Genomic DNA, 22,134 nt, shown 5'->3' with positions numbered 1-22,134 from the left:
CAGCAAGTATTAACACTTGAAAAACGTAATCCTGTTGCTCTTAGAACTATCTGAGGTGCTGTTCGCGGTACGAGTCATAAGAAAATTTATGAAGAGACAAATTTCTAACCACTGTGTACTCGGAGACAGATTAACAAAATAACATTTTTCTATAAACTGGTTAAGAATTTTATTCCAAAATATTTCAGCAATCTCGTCCGTCCTAAGGTATCTGACACAGCACACTATGGTGTGAAGCTCCGAGCTGTCGATATATATAGTGAAAGAGCAATCTATGCTAAGTCATTTCTCCCAGATACAGTAAGATTGTTGAATTCTTTGTCTACTGAAAATCAGCTACTTTGGGTAGTTTTAAGAAACAAATTAATGTGTCAAATAATGATAGTCAAAACTACTTTAATTTAAACTCTGGATCAATATTCTGTCACATTATCCTTTCGCGCCTCGGGCGCGGTTGCAGCGATTTAAACGCACATAAATATCAACGATTTTTATCTTCAAATCCGTCTTGTTCTTATGACTGCTCTTATGAAGATCCAATTCACTAGTTCCTCTCGTGTATTAATTACACTGCCATGAGACCTAAAATGCACTTCTATATCAAAGGATATGATATCAAATCAATACCATACGGCCACTTTAATGGAGATAATCTTGAATCATTAGAATCTATCCATTCTTCCATTGTACTCTCAGGCAGAGTTTTGTTGCAATAGTAAAAACGAAATTGCACTTACGATCAAATATCTTCCGACACAGTATAATGATTCGAATGTTATAGGTGGCTATGTAAACAACTTTTGACTGTTACATCTTCAGAAAGCTATTGTGTATTCCTATTAGCATGTTGTCACTTTATCGCAAAGGTATAACCTCTGCTGAAATGGAATTGTATGTCAGTGTATTACCAAGCAGAACTGCACGTACAAGATTTAGATGCATACTCTTGCTGTGGAAACATGGAGCTGGGCAGAAATCAATAGATTAGAGAGGGTGTGCAATGTCTGTTTGTGCTCAACTGAAGTATACTTGAGAATGAGATCCACTTTCTTATTAGTTGCTCATAACATCGCAAACCTAGAGCTCAACTACTGAAAATACCACAATATATTTCCAATGAAAGGAGGTTCAGACACGTGATGGGTTGTGAAAATCAGTCATCATTGACTGAAGTATCCCGACACTTGAGGGAAGGGAGATAACCCAATCCCATTCCACGCTGTTCAGCACATCACTGTTCGTCATTCAGCGTGAAAGTATTGTATCATGCAATTTGTATTTTGAAATTTTCATTACTGCTTATTATGTATTCTGCACAGCTTTTCATCAAGAATAGTATGTGATGTTTGTACCCTGGACCTAAACCGCTAATGCTATACCACCCGTCAGAAGTTTAGGCACATTCAAAACACTCACTATATAGACGTGTGTGCGTGCGTGCGTGCGTGCTACACCGAAGATGAATTTCTCCACTAACTTGGGGGAAGCAACTGCAAGATTTGTGCAGATAAAATCATGCGTCGCATTGCTGACGCAAATATCGTGCATGTGAACAACTGCCACTTGGAGTAAAGTTTTGTTACGAATTCGTCCATTTTCACTGAGTTTCATCATTTATTGAATTCATAACAACGAACTTTTCAATTTTATGAATTTGTTTAACAATCCATAGGTTCAAGTGTGAACAGTAACTTAAAACGGTATCGACTATTTTGTAAAATCTAGTTTTGAAAGCTAATTAAACTTAGCGGTTTACATTCACACTGGTGAGTCTGAACGTTTGATGGTTAGTATAGAATAAATGAACTGAAATTGAAAGTGATGATTGTAGACTATCTATAGAGTAGACAATATGTACTCTTTAGACAAGATGCTGACTGGTTATTATTCTCCGACTGTCTATATTATTGATTACACTGAACTAATTAAACCATTGTTAGCAAAACAGTCACACCAATCTGTCTACTGTTTTCATGATCATGTCCCATTAGTCATACTCCCACTAGTCATACTCCCACTAGTCATACAAGAGATGAGGGATTAAGACAACAGCAGGCTTATACCATTTGTGCAAAATGGAGAAGCCCGCTAATTGGAGAACCTGAAGTTAGTATAATCTCTAACACAGAAAATGCTGCAGTCATACGTAATGAAAATATATGAATAAATGTTAGAATATTTACATTGAAGTTATAGGAACATAAAAAAACCCCAAATCTTAGTGTTTGTAGTTAGTTTAATCTCTAACACTGAGAATGCTACAGTCTTCGGTAATGAAAACAATGTTATTAAAGTAAATTATTTTGAAGTTATATGAACATAATACACCACAACCGTCGAGAAACATATTGCAGAGCTCGGGATAATCTCAAACTCCACTGCATCTCAAACTCTACTGCATCTCAAACTCTACTGCATCTCAAACTCTACTGCATCTCAAACTCTACTGCATCTCAAACTCTAACCAATCTCGGAAAGAAACATAAAGTAGTGCATAAAAGTAGTACGTAGGTTCGGGAACACTCACAGGAAATTTAAAGTGACCTTATGTTTTAAATGTAGTATTTTTATTATTATAATTTTGTGTAAATTTGACTACAGTCGTCAGCAGCCGAGGAGGTGATATAACTCCAGCTAGGGTCCACGCTAGGGCGTATTGTACTGTTGCCTATAGTGATTTATTTTTATGATAGCGTACTAGTTTTACATTAATAGCTGTGATGACAAACTATTTTTCAGATGGCGTGATTTTACGTTTTAAATTTATTGGATTTTATGTTGTGATAAATTTAGTTTTTCTCGTCACCTATGGGGCTGCAGTATTGTCAATTTAAGGCTTAACATTAACTCACTCACTCACTCGCTCAAATGTATGCAAAAAGCGCATGTAAGTCTGAAAGTCTCAGGATTCCTTTTCATGATATTTTATGATTAGTTCTTTTAAACACTTCTTTTCTGTAAACATATGTTTATTTTAGAGACTATAAATGTTAGGGTAACGTACTTCATGCGGGTACGGGTTTGAAGTCAGTAGCAATATGTAGATGTCACGGGATATCTGTGACCGAACATCATTCTTGCATAATTTGCAGCAGCTGGTTCATGTGATTTCGTCTGATGTCAGTCTCAGTAAAACCGTCCACACCGTCCAGTGAAGTTCAATACTGACCAGCAAAGGATGGATATTTTACGGGCGCTTCCCGGAGCTCAATTCAATCAGTTGACAATCGTTGAGCGAGTTTAGTTTTACGTCGCTTTTAGCGTTATTCCAGCAATAGAACGACGGGTTTCACACAACGTACCCACGTGAGGAATAGAACCCGAGCCATCGGCATGACGAGCCAATTCTTTAACCGCTGGGTTACCCTACCACCCGCCTTAAAGCTTAATACGTGTGCATTTATGTCACCAAATCGTCGCTGACTATATACCGCAGTGATACAGGTACAGCCTGTAGAGTTACGTGAACAGACTGCAGGATGTAAGTGTAGAAGGTTGAGATATCAGTCATAAGTGTAGACAGCAATGCTATGAGCTTAGACTGCGTGATATGCAGACCTGTGTCAAATAATTATAGACTGCCATAGGTGTAGACCTTTGGGATATAAGTGTAGACTTTTGGGATGTGAGTGTAGAATTCCGTCGTACAAGCGAAGACCACTGTGATAAAAGTATAGAATATTGTGACATCAGTGTAGACTGTTATGATATGAATATAGACCTCCCTGATATAAGTATAGGCCTTTGTATATAACAAAAGTGTAGACCTCCGTGATATGTATGTAGACCTTTGTGACATAAGTGTAGACCTTTGTGGTATAAGTATAGACTTTTGGGACAGAAGTGTAGACCTTTGTGGTATAAGTGTAGACACCAGGGATATACGTGTAGACTTCTATGATATAAGTCTAGTCTGTAGTGACATAGCTGTAGACCTGTGGGATATAGCTGTAGGTGTAGACCTTTGGAATGTAAATGTAGATTTTTGTGATATATATGTAGACCTTTGGAAAACAAGTGTGGACCTTTGTGACATATATGTGTAGATCTTTGTGATATATGTGTAGACCTTTGTTATAAGTGTAATGTCGCTGACAGAGATGGTTTGATGTGATGTACTGTAATTTATCAATTACAAAAGAGGTGAGTAATGGGAAAAAATACAAGAATGCAAATATGAAAATATTTTACTTGAAATCGAAATCGTTTGATCCATGAACAACTCATGATACATAACTACAGTAAACCGAAGTAAATTACCTCAGTATATTATTGCATAAATAACACGTGAAATATACAGAAACAAGAAATAGGTAACTGAGACATTATCCATAAAATATCTTGGTCATCTAAACAACTTCTAAAAGCCGCTGAAAGACACCTAGAAATGGATACTTACATTAAATAAAACATGGAAGTGAAATATATGTTGATACATTGATGCACAGAAAAATATTTGAATATGATGGTACACTTAGTTGACACTCAAATGACATTCTTGAACGAGAGTGAGTTTAACATCGTCGTTATTTCAATAATCTCACAGTGTTTCTTAAGTGAGAGAACATGACAAACGTCAAGAAGATGTCAGACATTACCACTTGGACAAGAATACGATAGTGACACACGCTGCGAAATGACGACGGCGACCTGGGATTCGAACGGACAACAACTGTGGCAAAGGAGGCAACCAGCATCTGTCAGTTAGGTCAACCGTACATGGTGTTATGTCTCTAACGATCTTTATAAATTATCACGAACTACTACAGCTAGTTAGTTTTAGGGCTAGGGCGGTTCGGAAATTTGGAAATAGAGTACCCGTATGTACTTACCCGAATCTAAATCGACTAGCGGGAAATGTTAGAAATACAGTCAGTATTTCAGTATTCAGTCACGATTTGACGGATATTATTAAAGAAAACTCTAAAGCATGGCGATATGACATACTGATCTCATACGAAACTGATCTCAGGCTATTTAATTCACGCCTGTTTACTTAATGTAAAGAATAACACAATTACTGACAGTCCTCGTTAAAACAGAGAACGTTTCGTTCCTTCTGTTACTGCAACTTGATTACTCACTGCTCATGCACAGATAAATTACAGTCGTCAATAATAACATCCATTAATCGGACAATACCATTGATCTACATGTGCGTTGCGTCAAAACTGAAAAAACAAATTATTATCTTCCCGTGTCATAACAGAGTTCTCTCCCTTTCCGGCTACTCGATTCCTAGCAATAGAACTCGATTCCAGTTTCCAGATTCGAGGACCCGAGTACCCGTCCCAATCCAAGTTAGTTTCACAGGACAATAAACTGATCCCTGATGAAGTCTGTATTTGAACGTTGTCTTGTGCAATGTCAGACCCTGGATGTATTGCTCATGGACAAGTTGATGAAAACAGAACGCAATTCCTGAAATTGTCATCCCAGACTTGACTGGGAGGACATGGCCTGTTGTCTGTGAAGTGACCGTGAATACATGTTGCATACACACTGCAGGATAGGCAGGACTGGAAATTTCCATCCGACTGACCGTTACAGTTCATGACACAGTTCGAAGATGCAGTTGTAGTACTTGTTACACCTGTGGCGCTGGTAGCACTGGTGACGCTGGTGACCTTTGTGACACTCGTGTTACTTGTACCGCCTGTTGAACTTGTACTGGTGGGGCCAGTGGCACTAGTTGGGCTTGTTCCGCTGGTGGCACGTGTTGTACTCGTAGCACTGGCAGAACTGTTGGCGCTGGTACTTGTCTTTGTACTATAATCATAATAAGTGTATGAGTGATATGTATATAAAAAAGAATTTACAGACACTTCTCTGAAAATATTTAATTAATTTCTCTTAATAATATTAATTATTAACCCCCACGAAAGCAAACAAAATTTAATCCAAAATTACTTTTTGGAGCACAAAATTAAATTGGAAACTTTGACTGAATTAATGCAACGTTGCAATAAATAGACCCTCGCGTCATCTAATGGCCTAAAAACAGCGAACTCCATTCATGTATGTCACTTGGAACACTCTTCACTATCCCACGCCCAAACTGTAATTGAAACCACGTCGACTAACACTGCCAACACCTCGTTTTCGATGTACCGAGCAACTGTTTACAATCCGCATATGGAAGCTGTCTCTTTCTCTCTGTCTGTTTGTTCACCTCGGAAGTTTCAGTTATCGATTTCAGACGAAAGAGCCTATAAGGGAGTGAATGAGTGAGTTTAGTTTTACGCCGCACCCAGCAATATTCCAGCTATATGGCGGCGGTCTGTAAATAATCGAGTCTGGACCAGACAATCCAGTGATCAACAACATGAGCATTGATCTGCGCAATTGGGAATCGATAACATGTGTAAACCAAGTCAGTGAGCCTGACCGCCCGATCCCATTTAGTCGCCTCTTACGACAAGCATAGTCGCCATTTATGGCAAGCATGGGTTGCTGAAGGCCTATTCTACCCCGGGACCTTCACGGGTCTCCGATAAGGGATACTAAATCTTTTATTGCAACAATAGGACCCTAAAGTGAATGCCTATGCACAAATATATATAACATGGACCAAAATATTTTTATTTCACTGAATCATCATGCATGGGCCGGAATATGAAACAGGAGGCAGCTTTATTGATATATCTTGACTCTGATATTTCCAAATGGAACATCACTGGCATATTGTGAAAGCACCACCTACATTTTCCACACACACAATGTGAAAAGTTACAGATTCGCGATTCCAACTCAGGAACAGCGTGTTTTAGGTACTAGTAATATATTGGTAGGTCGTATTTTAGAGAGGAGTAGGCTATTTTCTGTGATAAGTAGATTTCTTCAATATAATTTGTAACATTTCTCCTGGCATACCAGCAGGTGAATAGATGAAATTACCAGGACAATATTTGACACAATTTGAAATATGTAGGAGCTAAACGTACTGTGCTGGGAACTTAGATGAATGTTATGCAGAATTGACAGTCTCTAATTTTCATTTGGAACCGAACGCGTAGTATTTACCTTTCCGAACAGATTGCCGTTAATTTTGAATTGTTTGGAGCACGATTACAAATGGTTCTGTTGCCATCGCTAGAGTTTGCAGACAAGAAACCAGATTTAGAATTATGTACCCCTTCCATCATTTGCATTCGCGAAACATCGGTAATTTCTGTACACCATACGTAACTCAATGTTATTCGAGATGAAGGATTGCTGTCACAACTACGTTCGGCATTGCCAGCGTGGTACATAGATTATATTACTTGCTTGTAAGCGGTGTACAATGGAAATAATAGAAGAGCGCTCAGCCAGTCAGAAACTTACATTTAAATGTTAGGCAAGATAACGACTGATCCTGTTAAATCCTGCTGTTGATGATTTGCAAGTATGCCCAGTGACTATTTGAGAAAATCACTCAATTGCACAATGATATTTGTCTCCGGAAAATTCTTCATGCTTGTCACCAGTTATTTTATGATAATTGCTGAGTTATGATAGTCGAGGTTATTTCAACGGACATTTCAAGTCGTATTGTACATCTCCGATAATATGCATGTAGGTCGTATTCATAGAAAGGCAGAGATTTGTCTGTGAAATGTTTGGTAAGTTTGTTTGATATGACTTCCAACCTTTTTATGTCGTACAATGGCATATATATATGCAGCTAGATAGACAAGTGCATGTTGATGCACGGCATTGCCATCAATTCAAAAGGAATATTTAAAAAACATGACTGAAGCAAATTTCAATACATTGTGTTTCCTACCATGCGGATGGTGTGAAGCTACAGCTCGTGACAGAGTCGTCAAAGGCGAGACCTCCAATTCTGATAGCACTGGTGGCACTAGTTGGGCTCGTTGCACTAATAGGGCTGGTTGGACTTGTGGCACTGGTAGGACTGGTGGCGCTGGTAGGGCTGGTAGGACTAGTGACACTTGTAGCGCTAGTAGGACTTGTTGCACTGGTGGGGCTAGTGGCACTAGTTGGGCTTGTTGGGCTGGTGGCACTTGTGGCGCTGGTAGGACTGGTGGCACTAGTTGCACTCGTGGGACTGGTAGGGCTGGTTGGACTTGTGGCACTGGTAGGACTGGTGGCGCTGGTAGGGCTGGTAGGACTAGTGGCACTTGTAGCGCTAGTAGGACTTGTTGCACTGGTGGGGCTAGTGGCACTAGTTGGGCTTGTTGGGCTGGTGGCACTTGTGGCGCTGGTAGGACTGGTGGCACTAGTTGCACTCGTGGGACTGGTAGGGCTGGTTGGACTTGTGGCACTGGTAGGACTGGTGGCGCTGGTAGGGCTGGTAGGACTAGTGGCACTTGTAGCGCTAGTAGGACTTGTTGCACTGGTGGGGCTAGTGGCACTAGTTGGGCTTGTTGGGCTGGTGGCACTTGTGGCGCTGGTAGGACTGGTGGCACTAGTTGCACTCGTGGGACTGGTAGGGCTGGTTGGACTTGTGGCACTGGTAGGACTGGTGGCGCTGGTAGGGCTGGTAGGACTAGTGGCACTTGTAGCGCTAGTAGGACTTGTTGCACTGGTGGGGCTAGTGGCACTAGTTGGGCTTGTTGGGCTGGTGGCACTTGTGGCGCTGGTAGGACTGGTGGCACTAGTTGCACTCGTGGGACTGGTAGGGCTGGTTGGACTTGTGGCACTGGTAGGACTGGTGGCGCTGGTAGGGCTGGTAGGACTAGTGGCACTTGTAGCGCTAGTAGGACTTGTTGCACTGGTGGGGCTAGTGGCACTAGTTGGGCTTGTTGGGCTGGTGGCACTTGTGGCGCTGGTAGGACTGGTGGCACTAGTTGCACTCGTGGGACTGGTAGGGCTGGTTGGACTTGTGGCACTGGTAGGACTGGTGGCGCTGGTAGGGCTGGTAGGACTTGTTGCACTGGTGGGGCTAGTAGGACTTGTTGCACTGGTGGGGCTAGTGGCACTAGTTGGGCTTGTTGGGCTGGTGGCACTTGTGGCGCTGGTAGGACTGGTGGCACTAGTTGCACTCGTGGGACTGGTAGGGCTGGTTGGACTTGTGGCACTGGTAGGACTGGTGGCGCTGGTAGGGCTGGTAGGACTAGTGGCACTTGTAGCGCTAGTAGGACTTGTTGCACTGGTGGGGCTAGTGGTACTAGTTGGGCTTGTTGGGCTGGTGGCACTTGTGGCGCTGGTAGGACTGGTGGCACTAGTTGCACTCGTGGGACTGGTAGGGCTGGTTGGACTTGTGGCACTGGTAGGACTGGTGGCGCTGGTAGGGCTGGTAGGACTAGTGGCACTTGTAGCGCTAGTAGGACTTGTTGCACTGGTGGGGCTAGTGGCACTAGTTGGGCTTGTTGGGCTGGTGGCACTTGTGGCGCTGGTAGGACTGGTGGCACTAGTTGCACTCGTGGGACTGGTAGGGCTGGTTGGACTTGTGGCACTGGTAGGACTGGTGGCGCTGGTAGGGCTGGTAGGACTAGTGGCACTTGTAGCGCTAGTAGGACTTGTTGCACTGGTGGGGCTAGTGGCACTAGTTGGGCTTGTTGGGCTGGTGGCACTTGTGGCGCTGGTAGGACTGGTGGCACTAGTTGCACTCGTGGGACTGGTAGGGCTGGTTGGACTTGTGGCACTGGTAGGACTGGTGGCGCTGGTAGGGCTGGTAGGACTAGTGGCACTTGTAGCGCTAGTAGGACTTGTTGCACTGGTGGGGCTAGTGGCACTAGTTGGGCTTGTTGGGCTGGTGGCACTTGTGGCGCTGGTAGGACTGGTGGCACTAGTTGCACTCGTGGGACTGGTAGGGCTGGTTGGACTTGTGGCACTGGTAGGACTGGTGGCGCTGGTAGGGCTGGTAGGACTAGTGGCACTTGTAGCGCTAGTAGGACTTGTTGCACTGGTGGGGCTAGTGGCACTAGTTGGGCTTGTTGGGCTGGTGGCACTTGTGGCGCTGGTAGGACTGGTGGCACTAGTTGCACTCGTGGGACTGGTAGGGCTGGTTGGACTTGTGGCACTGGTAGGACTGGTGGCGCTGGTAGGGCTGGTAGGACTAGTGGCACTTGTAGCGCTAGTAGGACTTGTTGCACTGGTGGGGCTAGTGGCACTAGTTGGGCTTGTTGGGCTGGTGGCACTTGTGGCGCTGGTAGGACTGGTGGCACTAGTTGCACTCGTGGGACTGGTAGGGCTGGTTGGACTTGTGGCACTGGTAGGACTGGTGGCGCTGGTAGGGCTGGTAGGACTAGTGGCACTTGTAGTGCTAGTAGGACTTGTTGCACTGGTGGGGCTAGTGGCACTAGTTGGGCTTGTTGGGCTGGTGGCACTTGTGGCGCTGGTAGGACTGGTGGCACTAGTTGCACTCGTGGGACTGGTAGGGCTGGTTGGACTTGTGGCACTGGTAGGACTGGTGGCGCTGGTAGGGCTGGTAGGACTAGTGGCACTTGTAGCGCTAGTAGGACTTGTTGCACTGGTGGGGCTAGTGGCACTAGTTGGGCTTGTTGGGCTGGTGGCACTTGTGGCGCTGGTAGGACTGGTGGCACTAGTTGCACTCGTGGGACTGGTAGGGCTGGTTGGACTTGTGGCACTGGTAGGACTGGTGGCGCTGGTAGGGCTGGTAGGACTAGTGGCACTTGTAGCGCTAGTAGGACTTGTTGCACTGGTGGGGCTAGTGGCACTAGTTGGGCTTGTTGGGCTGGTGGCACTTGTGGCGCTGGTAGGACTGGTGGCACTAGTTGCACTCGTGGGACTGGTAGGGCTGGTTGGACTTGTGGCACTGGTAGGACTGGTGGCGCTGGTAGGGCTGGTAGGACTAGTGGCACTTGTAGCGCTAGTAGGACTTGTTGCACTGGTGGGGCTAGTGGCACTAGTTGGGCTTGTTGGGCTGGTGGCACTTGTGGCGCTGGTAGGACTGGTGGCACTAGTTGCACTCGTGGGACTGGTAGGGCTGGTTGGACTTGTGGCACTGGTAGGACTGGTGGCGCTGGTAGGGCTAGTAGGACTAGTGGCACTTGTAGCGCTAGTAGGACTTGTTGCACTGGTGGGGCTAGTGGCACTAGTTGGGCTTGTTGGGCTGGTGGCACTTGTGGCGCTGGTAGGACTGGTGGCACTAGTTGCACTCGTGGGACTGGTAGGGCTGGTTGGACTTGTGGCACTTGTAGGACTGGTGGCGCTGGTAGGGCTGGTAGGACTAGTGGCACTTGTAGCGCTAGTAGGACTTGTTGCACTGGTGGGGCTAGTGGCACTAGTTGGGCTTGTTGGGCTGGTGGCACTTGTGGCGCTGGTAGGACTGGTGGCACTAGTTGCACTCGTGGGACTGGTAGGGCTGGTTGGACTTGTGGCACTGGTAGGACTGGTGGCGCTGGTAGGGCTGGTAGGACTAGTGGCACTTGTAGCGCTAGTAGGACTTGTTGCACTGGTGGGGCTAGTGGCACTAGTTGGGCTTGTTGGGCTGGTGGCACTTGTGGCGCTGGTGGGACTGGTGGCACTAGTTGCACTCGTGGGACTGGTAGGGCTGGTTGGACTTGTGGCACTGGTAGGACTGGTGGCGCTGGTAGGGCTGGTAGGACTAGTGGCACTTGTAGCGCTAGTAGGACTTGTTGCACTGGTGGGGCTAGTGGCACTAGTTGGGCTTGTTGGGCTGGTGGCACTTGTGGCGCTGGTAGGACTGGTGGCACTAGTTGCACTCGTGGGACTGGTAGGGCTGGTTGGACTTGTGGCACTGGTAGGACTGGTGGCGCTGGTAGGGCTGGTAGGACTAGTGGCACTTGTAGCGCTAGTAGGACTTGTTGCACTGGTGGGGCTAGTGGCACTAGTTGGGCTTGTTGGGCTGGTGGCACTTGTGGCGCTGGTGGGACTGGTGGCACTAGTTGCACTCGTGGGACTGGTAGGGCTGGTTGGACTTGTGGCACTGGTAGGACTGGTGGCGCTGGTAGGGCTGGTAGGACTAGTGGCACTTGTAGCGCTAGTAGGACTTGTTGCACTGGTGGGGCTAGTGGCACTAGTTGGGCTTGTTGGGCTGGTGGCACTTGTGGCGCTGGTAGGACTGGTGGCACTAGTTGCACTCGTGGGACTGGTAGGGCTGGTTGGACTTGTGGCACTGGTAGGACTGGTGGCGCTGGTAGGGCTGGTAGGACTAGTGGCACTTGTAGCGCTAGTAGGACTTGTTGCACTGGTGGGGCTAGTGGCACTAGTTGGGCTTGTTGGGCTGGTGGCACTTGTGGCGCTGGTAGGACTGGTGGCACTAGTTGCACTCGTGGGACTGGTAGGGCTGGTTGGACTTGTGGCACTGGTAGGACTGGTGGCGCTGGTAGGGCTGGTAGGACTAGTGGCACTTGTAGCGCTAGTAGGACTTGTTGCACTGGTGGGGCTAGTGGCACTAGTTGGGCTTGTTGGGCTGGTGGCACTTGTGGCGCTGGTAGGACTGGTGGCACTAGTTGCACTCGTGGGACTGGTAGGGCTGGTTGGACTTGTGGCACTGGTAGGACTGGTGGCGCTGGTAGGGCTAGTAGGACTAGTGGCACTTGTAGCGCTAGTAGGACTTGTTGCACTGGTGGGGCTAGTGGCACTAGTTGGGCTTGTTGGGCTGGTGGCACTTGTGGCGCTGGTGGGACTGGTGGCACTAGTTGCACTCGTGGGACTGGTAGGGCTGGTTGGACTTGTGGCACTGGTAGGACTGGTGGCGCTGGTAGGGCTGGTAGGACTAGTGGCACTTGTAGCGCTAGTAGGACTTGTTGCACTGGTGGGGCTAGTGGCACTAGTTGGGCTTGTTGGGCTGGTGGCACTTGTGGCGCTGGTGGGACTGGTGGCACTAGTTGCACTCGTGGGACTGGTAGGGCTGGTTGGACTTGTGGCACTGGTAGGACTGGTGGCGCTGGTAGGGCTGGTAGGACTAGTGGCACTTGTAGCGCTAGTAGGACTTGTTGCACTGGTGGGGCTAGTGGCACTAGTTGGGCTTGTTGGGCTGGTGGCACTTGTGGCGCTGGTAGGACTGGTGGCACTAGTTGCACTCGTGGGACTGGTAGGGCTGGTTGGACTTGTGGCGCTGGTAGGGCTGGTAGGACTAGTGGCACTTGTAGCGCTAGTAGGACTTGTTGCACTGGTGGGGCTAGTGGCACTAGTTGGGCTTGTTGGGCTGGTGGCACTTGTGGCGCTGGTAGGACTGGTGGCACTAGTTGCACTCGTGGGACTGGTAGGGCTGGTTGGACTTGTGGCACTGGTAGGACTGGTGGCGCTGGTAGGGCTGGTAGGACTAGTGGCACTTGTAGCGCTAGTAGGACTTGTTGCACTGGTGGGGCTAGTGGCACTAGTTGGGCTTGTTGGGCTGGTGGCACTTGTGGCGCTGGTAGGACTGGTGGCACTAGTTGCACTCGTGGGACTGGTAGGGCTGGTTGGACTTGTGGCACTGGTAGGACTGGTGGCGCTGGTAGGGCTGGTAGGACTAGTGGCACTTGTAGCGCTAGTAGGACTTGTTGCACTGGTGGGGCTAGTGGCACTAGCTGGGCTTGTTGGGCTGGTGGCACTTGTGGCGCTGGTAGGACTGGTGGCACTAGTTGCACTCGTGGGACTGGTAGGGCTGGTTGGACTTGTGGCACTGGTAGGACTGGTGGCGCTGGTAGGGCTGGTAGGACTAGTGGCACTTGTAGCGCTAGTAGGACTTGTTGCACTGGTGGGGCTAGTGGCACTAGTTGGGCTTGTTGGGCTGGTGGCACTTGTGGCGCTGGTAGGACTGGTGGCACTAGTTGCACTCGTGGGACTGGTAGGGCTGGTTGGACTTGTGGCACTGGTAGGACTGGTGGCGCTGGTAGGGCTAGTAGGACTAGTGGCACTTGTAGCGCTAGTAGGACTTGTTGCACTGGTGGGGCTAGTGGCACTAGTTGGGCTTGTTGGGCTGGTGGCACTTGTGGCGCTGGTAGGACTGGTGGCACTAGTTGCACTCGTGGGACTGGTAGGGCTGGTTGGACTTGTGGCACTGGTAGGACTGGTGGCGCTGGTAGGGCTGGTAGGACTAGTGGCACTTGTAGCGCTAGTAGGACTTGTTGCACTGGTGGGGCTAGTGGCACTAGTTGGGCTTGTTGGGCTGGTGGCACTTGTGGCGCTGGTAGGACTGGTGGCACTAGTTGCACTCGTGGGACTGGTAGGGCTGGTTGGACTTGTGGCACTGGTAGGACTGGTGGCGCTGGTAGGGCTGGTAGGACTAGTGGCACTTGTAGCGCTAGTAGGACTTGTTGCACTGGTGGGGCTAGTGGCACTAGTTGGGCTTGTTGGGCTGGTGGCACTTGTGGCGCTGGTAGGACTGGTGGCACTAGTTGCACTCGTGGGACTGGTAGGGCTGGTTGGACTTGTGGCACTGGTAGGACTGGTGGCGCTGGTAGGGCTGGTAGGACTAGTGGCACTTGTAGCGCTAGTAGGACTTGTTGCACTGGTGGGGCTAGTGGCACTAGTTGGGCTTGTTGGGCTGGTGGCACTTGTGGCGCTGGTAGGACTGGTGGCACTAGTTGCACTCGTGGGACTGGTAGGGCTGGTTGGACTTGTGGCACTGGTAGGACTGGTGGCGCTGGTAGGGCTGGTAGGACTAGTGGCACTTGTAGCGCTAGTAGGACTTGTTGCACTGGTGGGGCTAGTGGCACTAGTTGGGCTTGTTGGGCTGGTGGCACTTGTGGCGCTGGTAGGACTGGTGGCACTAGTTGCACTCGTGGGACTGGTAGGGCTGGTTGGACTTGTGGCACTGGTAGGGCTGGTAGGACTAGTGGCACTTGTAGCGCTAGTAGGACTTGTTGCACTGGTGGGGCTAGTGGCACTAGTTGGGCTTGTTGGGCTGGTGGCACTTGTGGCGCTGGTGGGACTGGTGGCACTAGTTGCACTCGTGGGACTGGTAGGGCTGGTTGGACTTGTGGCACTGGTAGGACTGGTGGCGCTGGTAGGGCTGGTAGGACTAGTGGCACTTGTAGCGCTAGTAGGACTTGTTGCACTGGTGGGGCTAGTGGCACTAGTTGGGCTTGTTGGGCTGGTGGCACTTGTGGCGCTGGTAGGACTGGTGGCACTAGTTGCACTCGTGGGACTGGTAGGGCTGGTTGGACTTGTGGCACTGGTAGGACTGGTGGCGCTGGTAGGGCTGGTAGGACTAGTGGCACTTGTAGCGCTAGTAGGACTTGTTGCACTGGTGGGGCTAGTGGCACTAGTTGGGCTTGTTGGGCTGGTGGCACTTGTGGCGCTGGTAGGACTGGTGGCACTAGTTGCACTCGTGGGACTGGTAGGGCTGGTTGGACTTGTGGCACTGGTAGGACTGGTGGCGCTGGTAGGGCTGGTAGGACTAGTGGCACTTGTAGCGCTAGTAGGACTTGTTGCACTGGTGGGGCTAGTGGCACTAGTTGGGCTTGTTGGGCTGGTGGCACTTGTGGCGCTGGTAGGACTGGTGGCACTAGTTGCACTCGTGAGACTGGTAGGGCTGGTTGGACTTGTGGCACTGGTAGGACTGGTGGCGCTGGTAGGGCTGGTAGGACTAGTGGCACTTGTAGCGCTAGTAGGACTTGTTGCACTGGTGGGGCTAGTGGCACTAGTTGGGCTTGTTGGGCTGGTGGCACTTGTGGCGCTGGTGGGACTGGTGGCACTAGTTGCACTCGTGGGACTGGTAGGGCTGGTTGGACTTGTGGCACTGGTAGGACTGGTGGCGCTGGTAGGGCTGGTAGGACTAGTGGCACTTGTAGCGCTAGTAGGACTTGTTGCACTGGTGGGGCTAGTGGCACTAGTTGGGCTTGTTGGGCTGGTGGCACTTGTGGCGCTGGTAGGACTGGTGGCACTAGTTGCACTCGTGGGACTGGTAGGGCTGGTTGGACTTGTGGCACTGGTAGGACTGGTGGCGCTGGTAGGGCTGGTAGGACTAGTGGCACTTGTAGCGCTAGTAGGACTTGTTGCACTGGTGGGGCTAGTGGCACTAGTTGGGCTTGTTGGGCTGGTGGCACTTGTGGCGCTGGTAGGACTGGTGGCACTAGTTGCACTCGTGGGACTGGTAGGGCTGGTTGGACTTGTGGCACTGGTAGGACTGGTGGCGCTGGTAGGGCTGGTAGGACTAGTGGCACTTGTAGCGCTAGTAGGACTTGTTGCACTGGTGGGGCTAGTGGCACTAGTTGGGCTTGTTGGGCTGGTGGCACTTGTGGCGCTGGTAGGACTGGTGGCACTAGTTGCACTCGTGGGACTGGTAGGGCTGGTTGGACTTGTGGCACTGGTAGGACTGGTGGCGCTGGTAGGGCTGGTAGGACTAGTGGCACTTGTAGCGCTAGTAGGACTTGTTGCACTGGTGGGGCTAGTGGCACTAGTTGGGCTTGTTGGGCTGGTGGCACTTGTGGCGCTGGTAGGACTGGTGGCACTAGTTGCACTCGTGGGACTGGTAGGGCTGGTTGGACTTGTGGCACTGGTAGGACTGGTGGCGCTGGTAGGGCTGGTAGGACTAGTGGCACTTGTAGCGCTAGTAGGACTTGTTGCACTGGTGGGGCTAGTGGCACTAGTTGGGCTTGTTGGGCTGGTGGCACTTGTGGCGCTGGTAGGACTGGTGGCACTAGTTGCACTCGTGGGACTGGTAGGGCTGGTTGGGCTTGTGGCACTGGTAGGACTGGTGGCGCTGGTAGGGCTGGTAGGACTAGTGGCACTTGTAGCGCTAGTAGGACTTGTTGCACTGGTGGGGCTAGTGGCACTAGTTGGGCTTGTTGGGCTGGTGGCACTTGTGGCGCTGGTAGGACTGGTGGCACTAGTTGCACTCGTGGGACTGGTAGGGCTGGTTGGACTTGTGGCACTGGTAGGACTGGTGGCGCTGGTAGGGCTGGTAGGACTAGTGGCACTTGTAGCGCTAGTAGGACTTGTTGCACTGGTGGGGCTAGTGGCACTAGTTGGGCTTGTTGGGCTGGTGGCACTTGTGGCGCTGGTAGGACTGGTGGCACTAGTTGCACTTGTGGGACTGGTAGGGCTGGTTGGACTTGTGGCACTGGTAGGACTGGTGGCGATGGTAGGGCTGGTAGGACTAGTGGCACTTGTAGCGCTAGTAGGACTTGTTGCACTGGTGGGGCTAGTGGCACTAGTTGGGCTTGTTGGGCTGGTGGCACTTGTGGCGCTGGTAGGACTGGTGGCACTAGTTGCACTCGTGGGACTGGTAGGGCTGGTTGGACTTGTGGCACTGGTAGGACTGGTGGCGCTGGTAGGGCTGGTAGGACTAGTGGCACTTGTAGCGCTAGTAGGACTTGTTGCACTGGTGGGGCTAGTGGCACTAGTTGGGCTTGTTGGGCTGGTGGCACTTGTGGCGCTGGTAGGACTGGTGGCACTAGTTGCACTCGTGGGACTGGTAGGGCTGGTTGGACTTGTGGCACTGGTAGGACTGGTGGCGCTGGTAGGGCTGGTAGGACTAGTGGCACTTGTAGCGCTAGTAGGACTTGTTGCACTGGTGGGGCTAGTGGCACTAGTTGGGCTTGTTGGGCTGGTGGCACTTGTGGCGCTGGTAGGACTGGTGGCACTAGTTGCACTCGTGGGACTGGTAGGGCTGGTTGGACTTGTGGCACTGGTAGGACTGGTGGCGCTGGTAGGGCTGGTAGGACTAGTGGCACTTGTAGCGCTAGTAGGACTTGTTGCACTGGTGGGGCTAGTGGCACTAGTTGGGCTTGTTGGGCTGGTGGCACTTGTGGCGCTGGTAGGACTGGTGGCACTAGTTGCACTCGTGGGACTGGTAGGGCTGGTTGGGCTTGTGGCACTGGTAGGACTGGTGGCGCTGGTAGGGCTGGTAGGACTAGTGGCACTTGTAGCGCTAGTAGGACTTGTTGCACTGGTGGGGCTAGTGGCACTAGTTGGGCTTGTTGGGCTGGTGGCACTTGTGGCGCTGGTAGGACTGGTGGCACTAGTTGCACTCGTGGGACTGGTAGGGCTGGTTGGACTTGTGGCACTGGTAGGACTGGTGGCGCTGGTAGGGCTGGTAGGGCTGGTAGGACTAGTGGCACTTGTAGCGCTAGTAGGACTTGTTGCACTGGTGGGGCTAGTGGCACTAGTTGGGCTTGTTGGGCTGGTGGCACTTGTGGCGCTGGTAGGACTGGTGGCACTAGTTGCACTCGTGGGACTGGTAGGGCTGGTTGGACTTGTGGCACTGGTAGGACTGGTGGCGCTGGTAGGGCTGGTAGGACTAGTGGCACTTGTAGCGCTAGTAGGACTTGTTGCACTGGTGGGGCTAGTGGCACTTGTTGGGCTTGTTGGGCTGGTGGCACTTGTGGCGCTGGTAGGATTGGTGGCACTAGTTGCACTCGTGGGACTGGTAGGGCTGGTTGGACTTGTGGCACTGGTAGGACTGGTGGCGCTGGTTGGACTGGTAGGACTAGTGGCACTTGTAGCGCTAGTAGGACTTGTTGCACTGGTGGGGCTAGTGGCACTAGTTGGGCTTGTTGGGCTGGTGGCACTTGTGGCGCTGGTAGGACTGGTGGCACTAGTTGCACTCGTGGGACTGGTAGGGCTGGTTGGACTTGTGGCACTGGTAGGACTGGTGGCGCTGGTAGGGCTGGTAGGACTAGTGGCACTTGTAGCGCTAGTAGGACTTGTTGCACTGGTGGGGCTAGTGGCACTAGTTGGGCTTGTTGGGCTGGTGGCACTTGTGGCGCTGGTAGGACTGGTGGCACTAGTTGCACTCGTGGGACTGGTAGGGCTGGTTGGACTTGTGGCACTGGTAGGACTGGTGGCGCTGGTAGGGCTGGTAGGACTAGTGGCACTTGTAGCGCTAGTAGGACTTGTTGCACTAGTGGGGCTAGTGGCACTAGTTGGGCTTGTTGGGCTGGTGGCACTTGTGGCGCTGGTAGGACTTGTTGCACTGGTGGGGCTAGTGGCACTAGTTGGGCTTGTTGGGCTGGTGGCACTTGTGGCGCTGGTAGGACTGGTGGCACTAGTTGCACTCGTGGGACTGGTAGGGCTGGTTGGACTTGTGGCACTGGTAGGACTGGTGGCGCTGGTAGGGCTGGTAGGACTAGTGGCACTTGTAGCGCTAGTAGGACTTGTTGCACTGGTGGGGCTAGTGGCACTAGTTGGGCTTGTTGGGCTGGTGGCACTTGTGGCGCTGGTAGGACTGGTGGCACTAGTTGCACTCGTGGGACTGGTAGGGCTGGTTGGACTTGTGGCACTGGTAGGACTGGTGGCGCTGGTAGGGCTGGTAGGGCTGGTAGGGCTGGTAGGACTAGTGGCACTTGTAGCGCTAGTAGGACTTGTTGCACTGGTGGGGCTAGTGGCACTAGTTGGGCTTGTTGGGCTGGTGGCACTTGTGGCGCTGGTAGGACTAGTGGCACTAGTTGCACTCGTGGGACTGGTAGGGCTGGTTGGACTTGTGGCACTGGTAGGACTGGTGGCGCTGGTTGGACTGGTAGGACTAGTGGCACTTGTAGCGCTAGTAGGACTTGTGACACTGGTGGGGCTAGTGGCACTAGTTGGGCTTGTTGGGCTGGTGGCACTTGTGGCGCTGGTAGGACTGGTGGCACTAGTTGCACTCGTGGGACTGGTAGGGCTGGTTGGACTTGTGGCACTGGTAGGACTGGTGGCGCTGGTAGGGCTGGTAGGACTAGTGGCACTTGTAGCGCTAGTAGGACTTGTTGCACTGGTAGGGCTGGTTGGACTTGTGGCACTGGTAGGACTGGTGGCGCTGGTAGGGCTGGTAGGACTAGTGGCACTTGTAGCGCTAGTAGGACTTGTTGCACTGGTGGGGCTAGTGGCACTAGTTGGGCTTGTTGGGCTGGTGGCACTTGTGGCGCTGGTAGGACTGGTGGCACTAGTTGCACTCGTGGGACTGGTAGGGCTGGTTGGACTTGTGGCACTGGTAGGACTGGTGGCGCTGGTAGGGCTGGTAGGACTAGTGGCACTTGTAGCGCTAGTAGGACTTGTTGCACTGGTGGGGCTAGTGGCACTAGTTGGGCTTGTTGGGCTGGTGGCACTTGTGGCGCTGGTAGGACTGGTGGCACTAGTTGCACTCGTGGGACTGGTAGGGCTGGTTGGACTTGTGGCACTGGTAGGACTGGTGGCGCTGGTAGGGCTGGTAGGACTAGTGGCACTTGTAGCGCTAGTAGGACTTGTTGCAATGGTGGGGCTAGTGGCACTAGTTGGGCTTGTTGGGCTGGTGGCACTTGTGGCGCTGGTAGGACTGGTGGCACTAGTTGCACTCGTGGGACTGGTAGGGCTGGTTGGACTTGTGGCACTGGTAGGACTGGTGGCGCTGGTAGGGCTGGTAGGACTAGTGGCACTTGTAGCGCTAGTAGGACTTGTAGCACTGGTGGGGCTAGTGGCACTAGTTGGGCTTGTTGGGCTGGTGGCACTTGTGGCGCTGGTAGGACTGGTGGCACTAGTTGCACTCGTGGGACTGGTAGGGCTGGTTGGACTTGTGGCACTGGTAGGACTGGTGGCGCTGGTAGGGCTGGTAGGACTAGTGGCACTTGTAGCGCTAGTAGGACTTGTTGCACTGGTGGGGCTAGTGGCACTAGTTGGGCTTGTTGGGCTGGTGGCACTTGTGGCGCTGGTAGGACTGGTGGCACTAGTTGCGCTCGTGGGACTGGTAGGGCTGGTTGGACTTGTGGCACTGGTAGGACTGGTGGCGCTGGTAGGGCTGGTAGGGCTGGTAGGACTAGTGGCACTTGTAGCGCTAGTAGGACTTGTTGCACTGGTGGGGCTAGTGGCACTAGTTGGGCTTGTTGGGCTGGTGGCACTTGTGGCGCTGGTAGGACTGGTGGCACTAGTTGCACTCGTGGGACTGGTAGGGCTGGTTGGACTTGTGGCACTGGTAGGACTGGTGGCGCTGGTAGGGCTGGTAGGACTAGTGGCACTTGTAGCGCTAGTAGGACTTGTTGCACTGGTGGGGCTAGTGGCACTAGTTGGGCTTGTTGGGCTGGTGGCACTTGTGGCGCTGGTGGGACTGGTGGCACTAGTTGCACTCGTGGGACTGGTAGGGCTGGTTGGACTTGTGGCACTGGTAGGACTGGTGGCGCTGGTAGGGCTGGTAGTGCTGGTAGGACTAGTGGCACTTGTAGCGCTAGTAGGACTTGTTGCACTGGTGGGGCTAGTGGCACTAGTTGGGCTTGTTGGGCTGGTGGCACTTGTGGCGCTGGTAGGACTGGTGGCACTAGTTGCACTCGTGGGACTGGTAGGGCTGGTTGGACTTGTGGCACTGGTAGGACTGGTGGCGCTGGTAGGGCTGGTAGGACTAGTGGCACTTGTAGCGCTAGTAGGACTTGTTGCAATGGTGGGGCTAGTGGCACTAGTTGGGCTTGTTGGGCTGGTGGCACTTGTGGCACTGGTAGGACTGGTGGCGCTGGTAGGGCTGGTGGCACTTGTGGCACTGGTAGGACTGGTGGCGCTGGTAGGGCTGGTAGGACTAGTGGCACTTGTAGCGCTAGTAGGACTTGTTGCACTGGTGGGGCTAGTGGCACTAGTTGGGCTTGTTGGGCTGGTGGCACTTGTGGCGCTGGTAGGACTGGTGGCACTAGTTGCACTCGTGGGACTGGTAGGGCTGGTTGGACTTGTGGCACTGGTAGGACTGGTGGCGCTGGTAGGGCTGGTAGGGCTGGTAGGACTAGTGGCACTTGTAGCGCTAGTAGGACTTGTTGCACTGGTGGGGCTAGTGGCACTAGTTGGTCTTGTTGGGCTGGTGGCACTTGTGGCGCTGGTAGGACTGGTGGCACTAGTTGCACTCGTGGGACTGGTAGGGCTGGTTGGACTTGTGGCACTGGTAGGACTGGTGGCGCTGGTAGGGCTGGTAGGACTAGTGGCACTTGTAGCGCTAGTAGGACTTGTTGCACTGGTGGGGCTAGTGGCACTAGTTGGGCTTGTTGGGCTGGTGGCACTTGTGGCGCTGGTAGGACTGGTGGCACTAGTTGCACTCGTGGGACTGGTAGGGCTGGTTGGACTTGTGGCACTGGTAGGACTGGTGGCGCTGGTAGGGCTGGTAGGGCTGGTAGGACTAGTGGCACTTGTAGCGCTAGTAGGACTTGTTGCACTGGTGGGGCTAGTGGCACTAGTTGGGCTTGTTGGGCTGGTGGCACTTGTGGCGCTGGTAGGACTGGTGGCACTAGTTGCACTCGTGGGACTGGTAGGGCTGGTTGGACTTGTGGCACTGGTAGGACTGGTGGCGCTGGTAGGGCTGGTAGGACTAGTGGCACTTGTAGCGCTAGTAGGACTTGTTGCAATGGT

General features: G+C 51.8%; 1 protein-coding gene across 1 annotated transcript; it reads right to left on the bottom strand.

Annotated features, from left to right (window-relative positions):
• Positions 1 to 5,688: 5,688 nt before the first annotated feature.
• Positions 5,689 to 19,821, bottom strand: LOC137273165 (uncharacterized; the record flags this gene model as incomplete). The annotated part of the gene is made up of 3 exons (XM_067805656.1): positions 5,689 to 5,769; positions 9,703 to 9,747; positions 19,759 to 19,821. Coding segments are annotated over 3 exons (189 nt in total), but the record flags the coding sequence as incomplete, so codon positions are not given.
• Positions 19,822 to 22,134: the final 2,313 nt, after the last annotated feature.

The sequence above is a fragment of the Haliotis asinina genome, chromosome 1 (assembly GCF_037392515.1).
Source record: "Haliotis asinina isolate JCU_RB_2024 chromosome 1, JCU_Hal_asi_v2, whole genome shotgun sequence".
Lineage (NCBI taxonomy): Eukaryota > Metazoa > Mollusca > Gastropoda > Lepetellida > Haliotidae > Haliotis > Haliotis asinina.
This window is presented reverse-complemented; position numbering and strand designations above follow the sequence as displayed.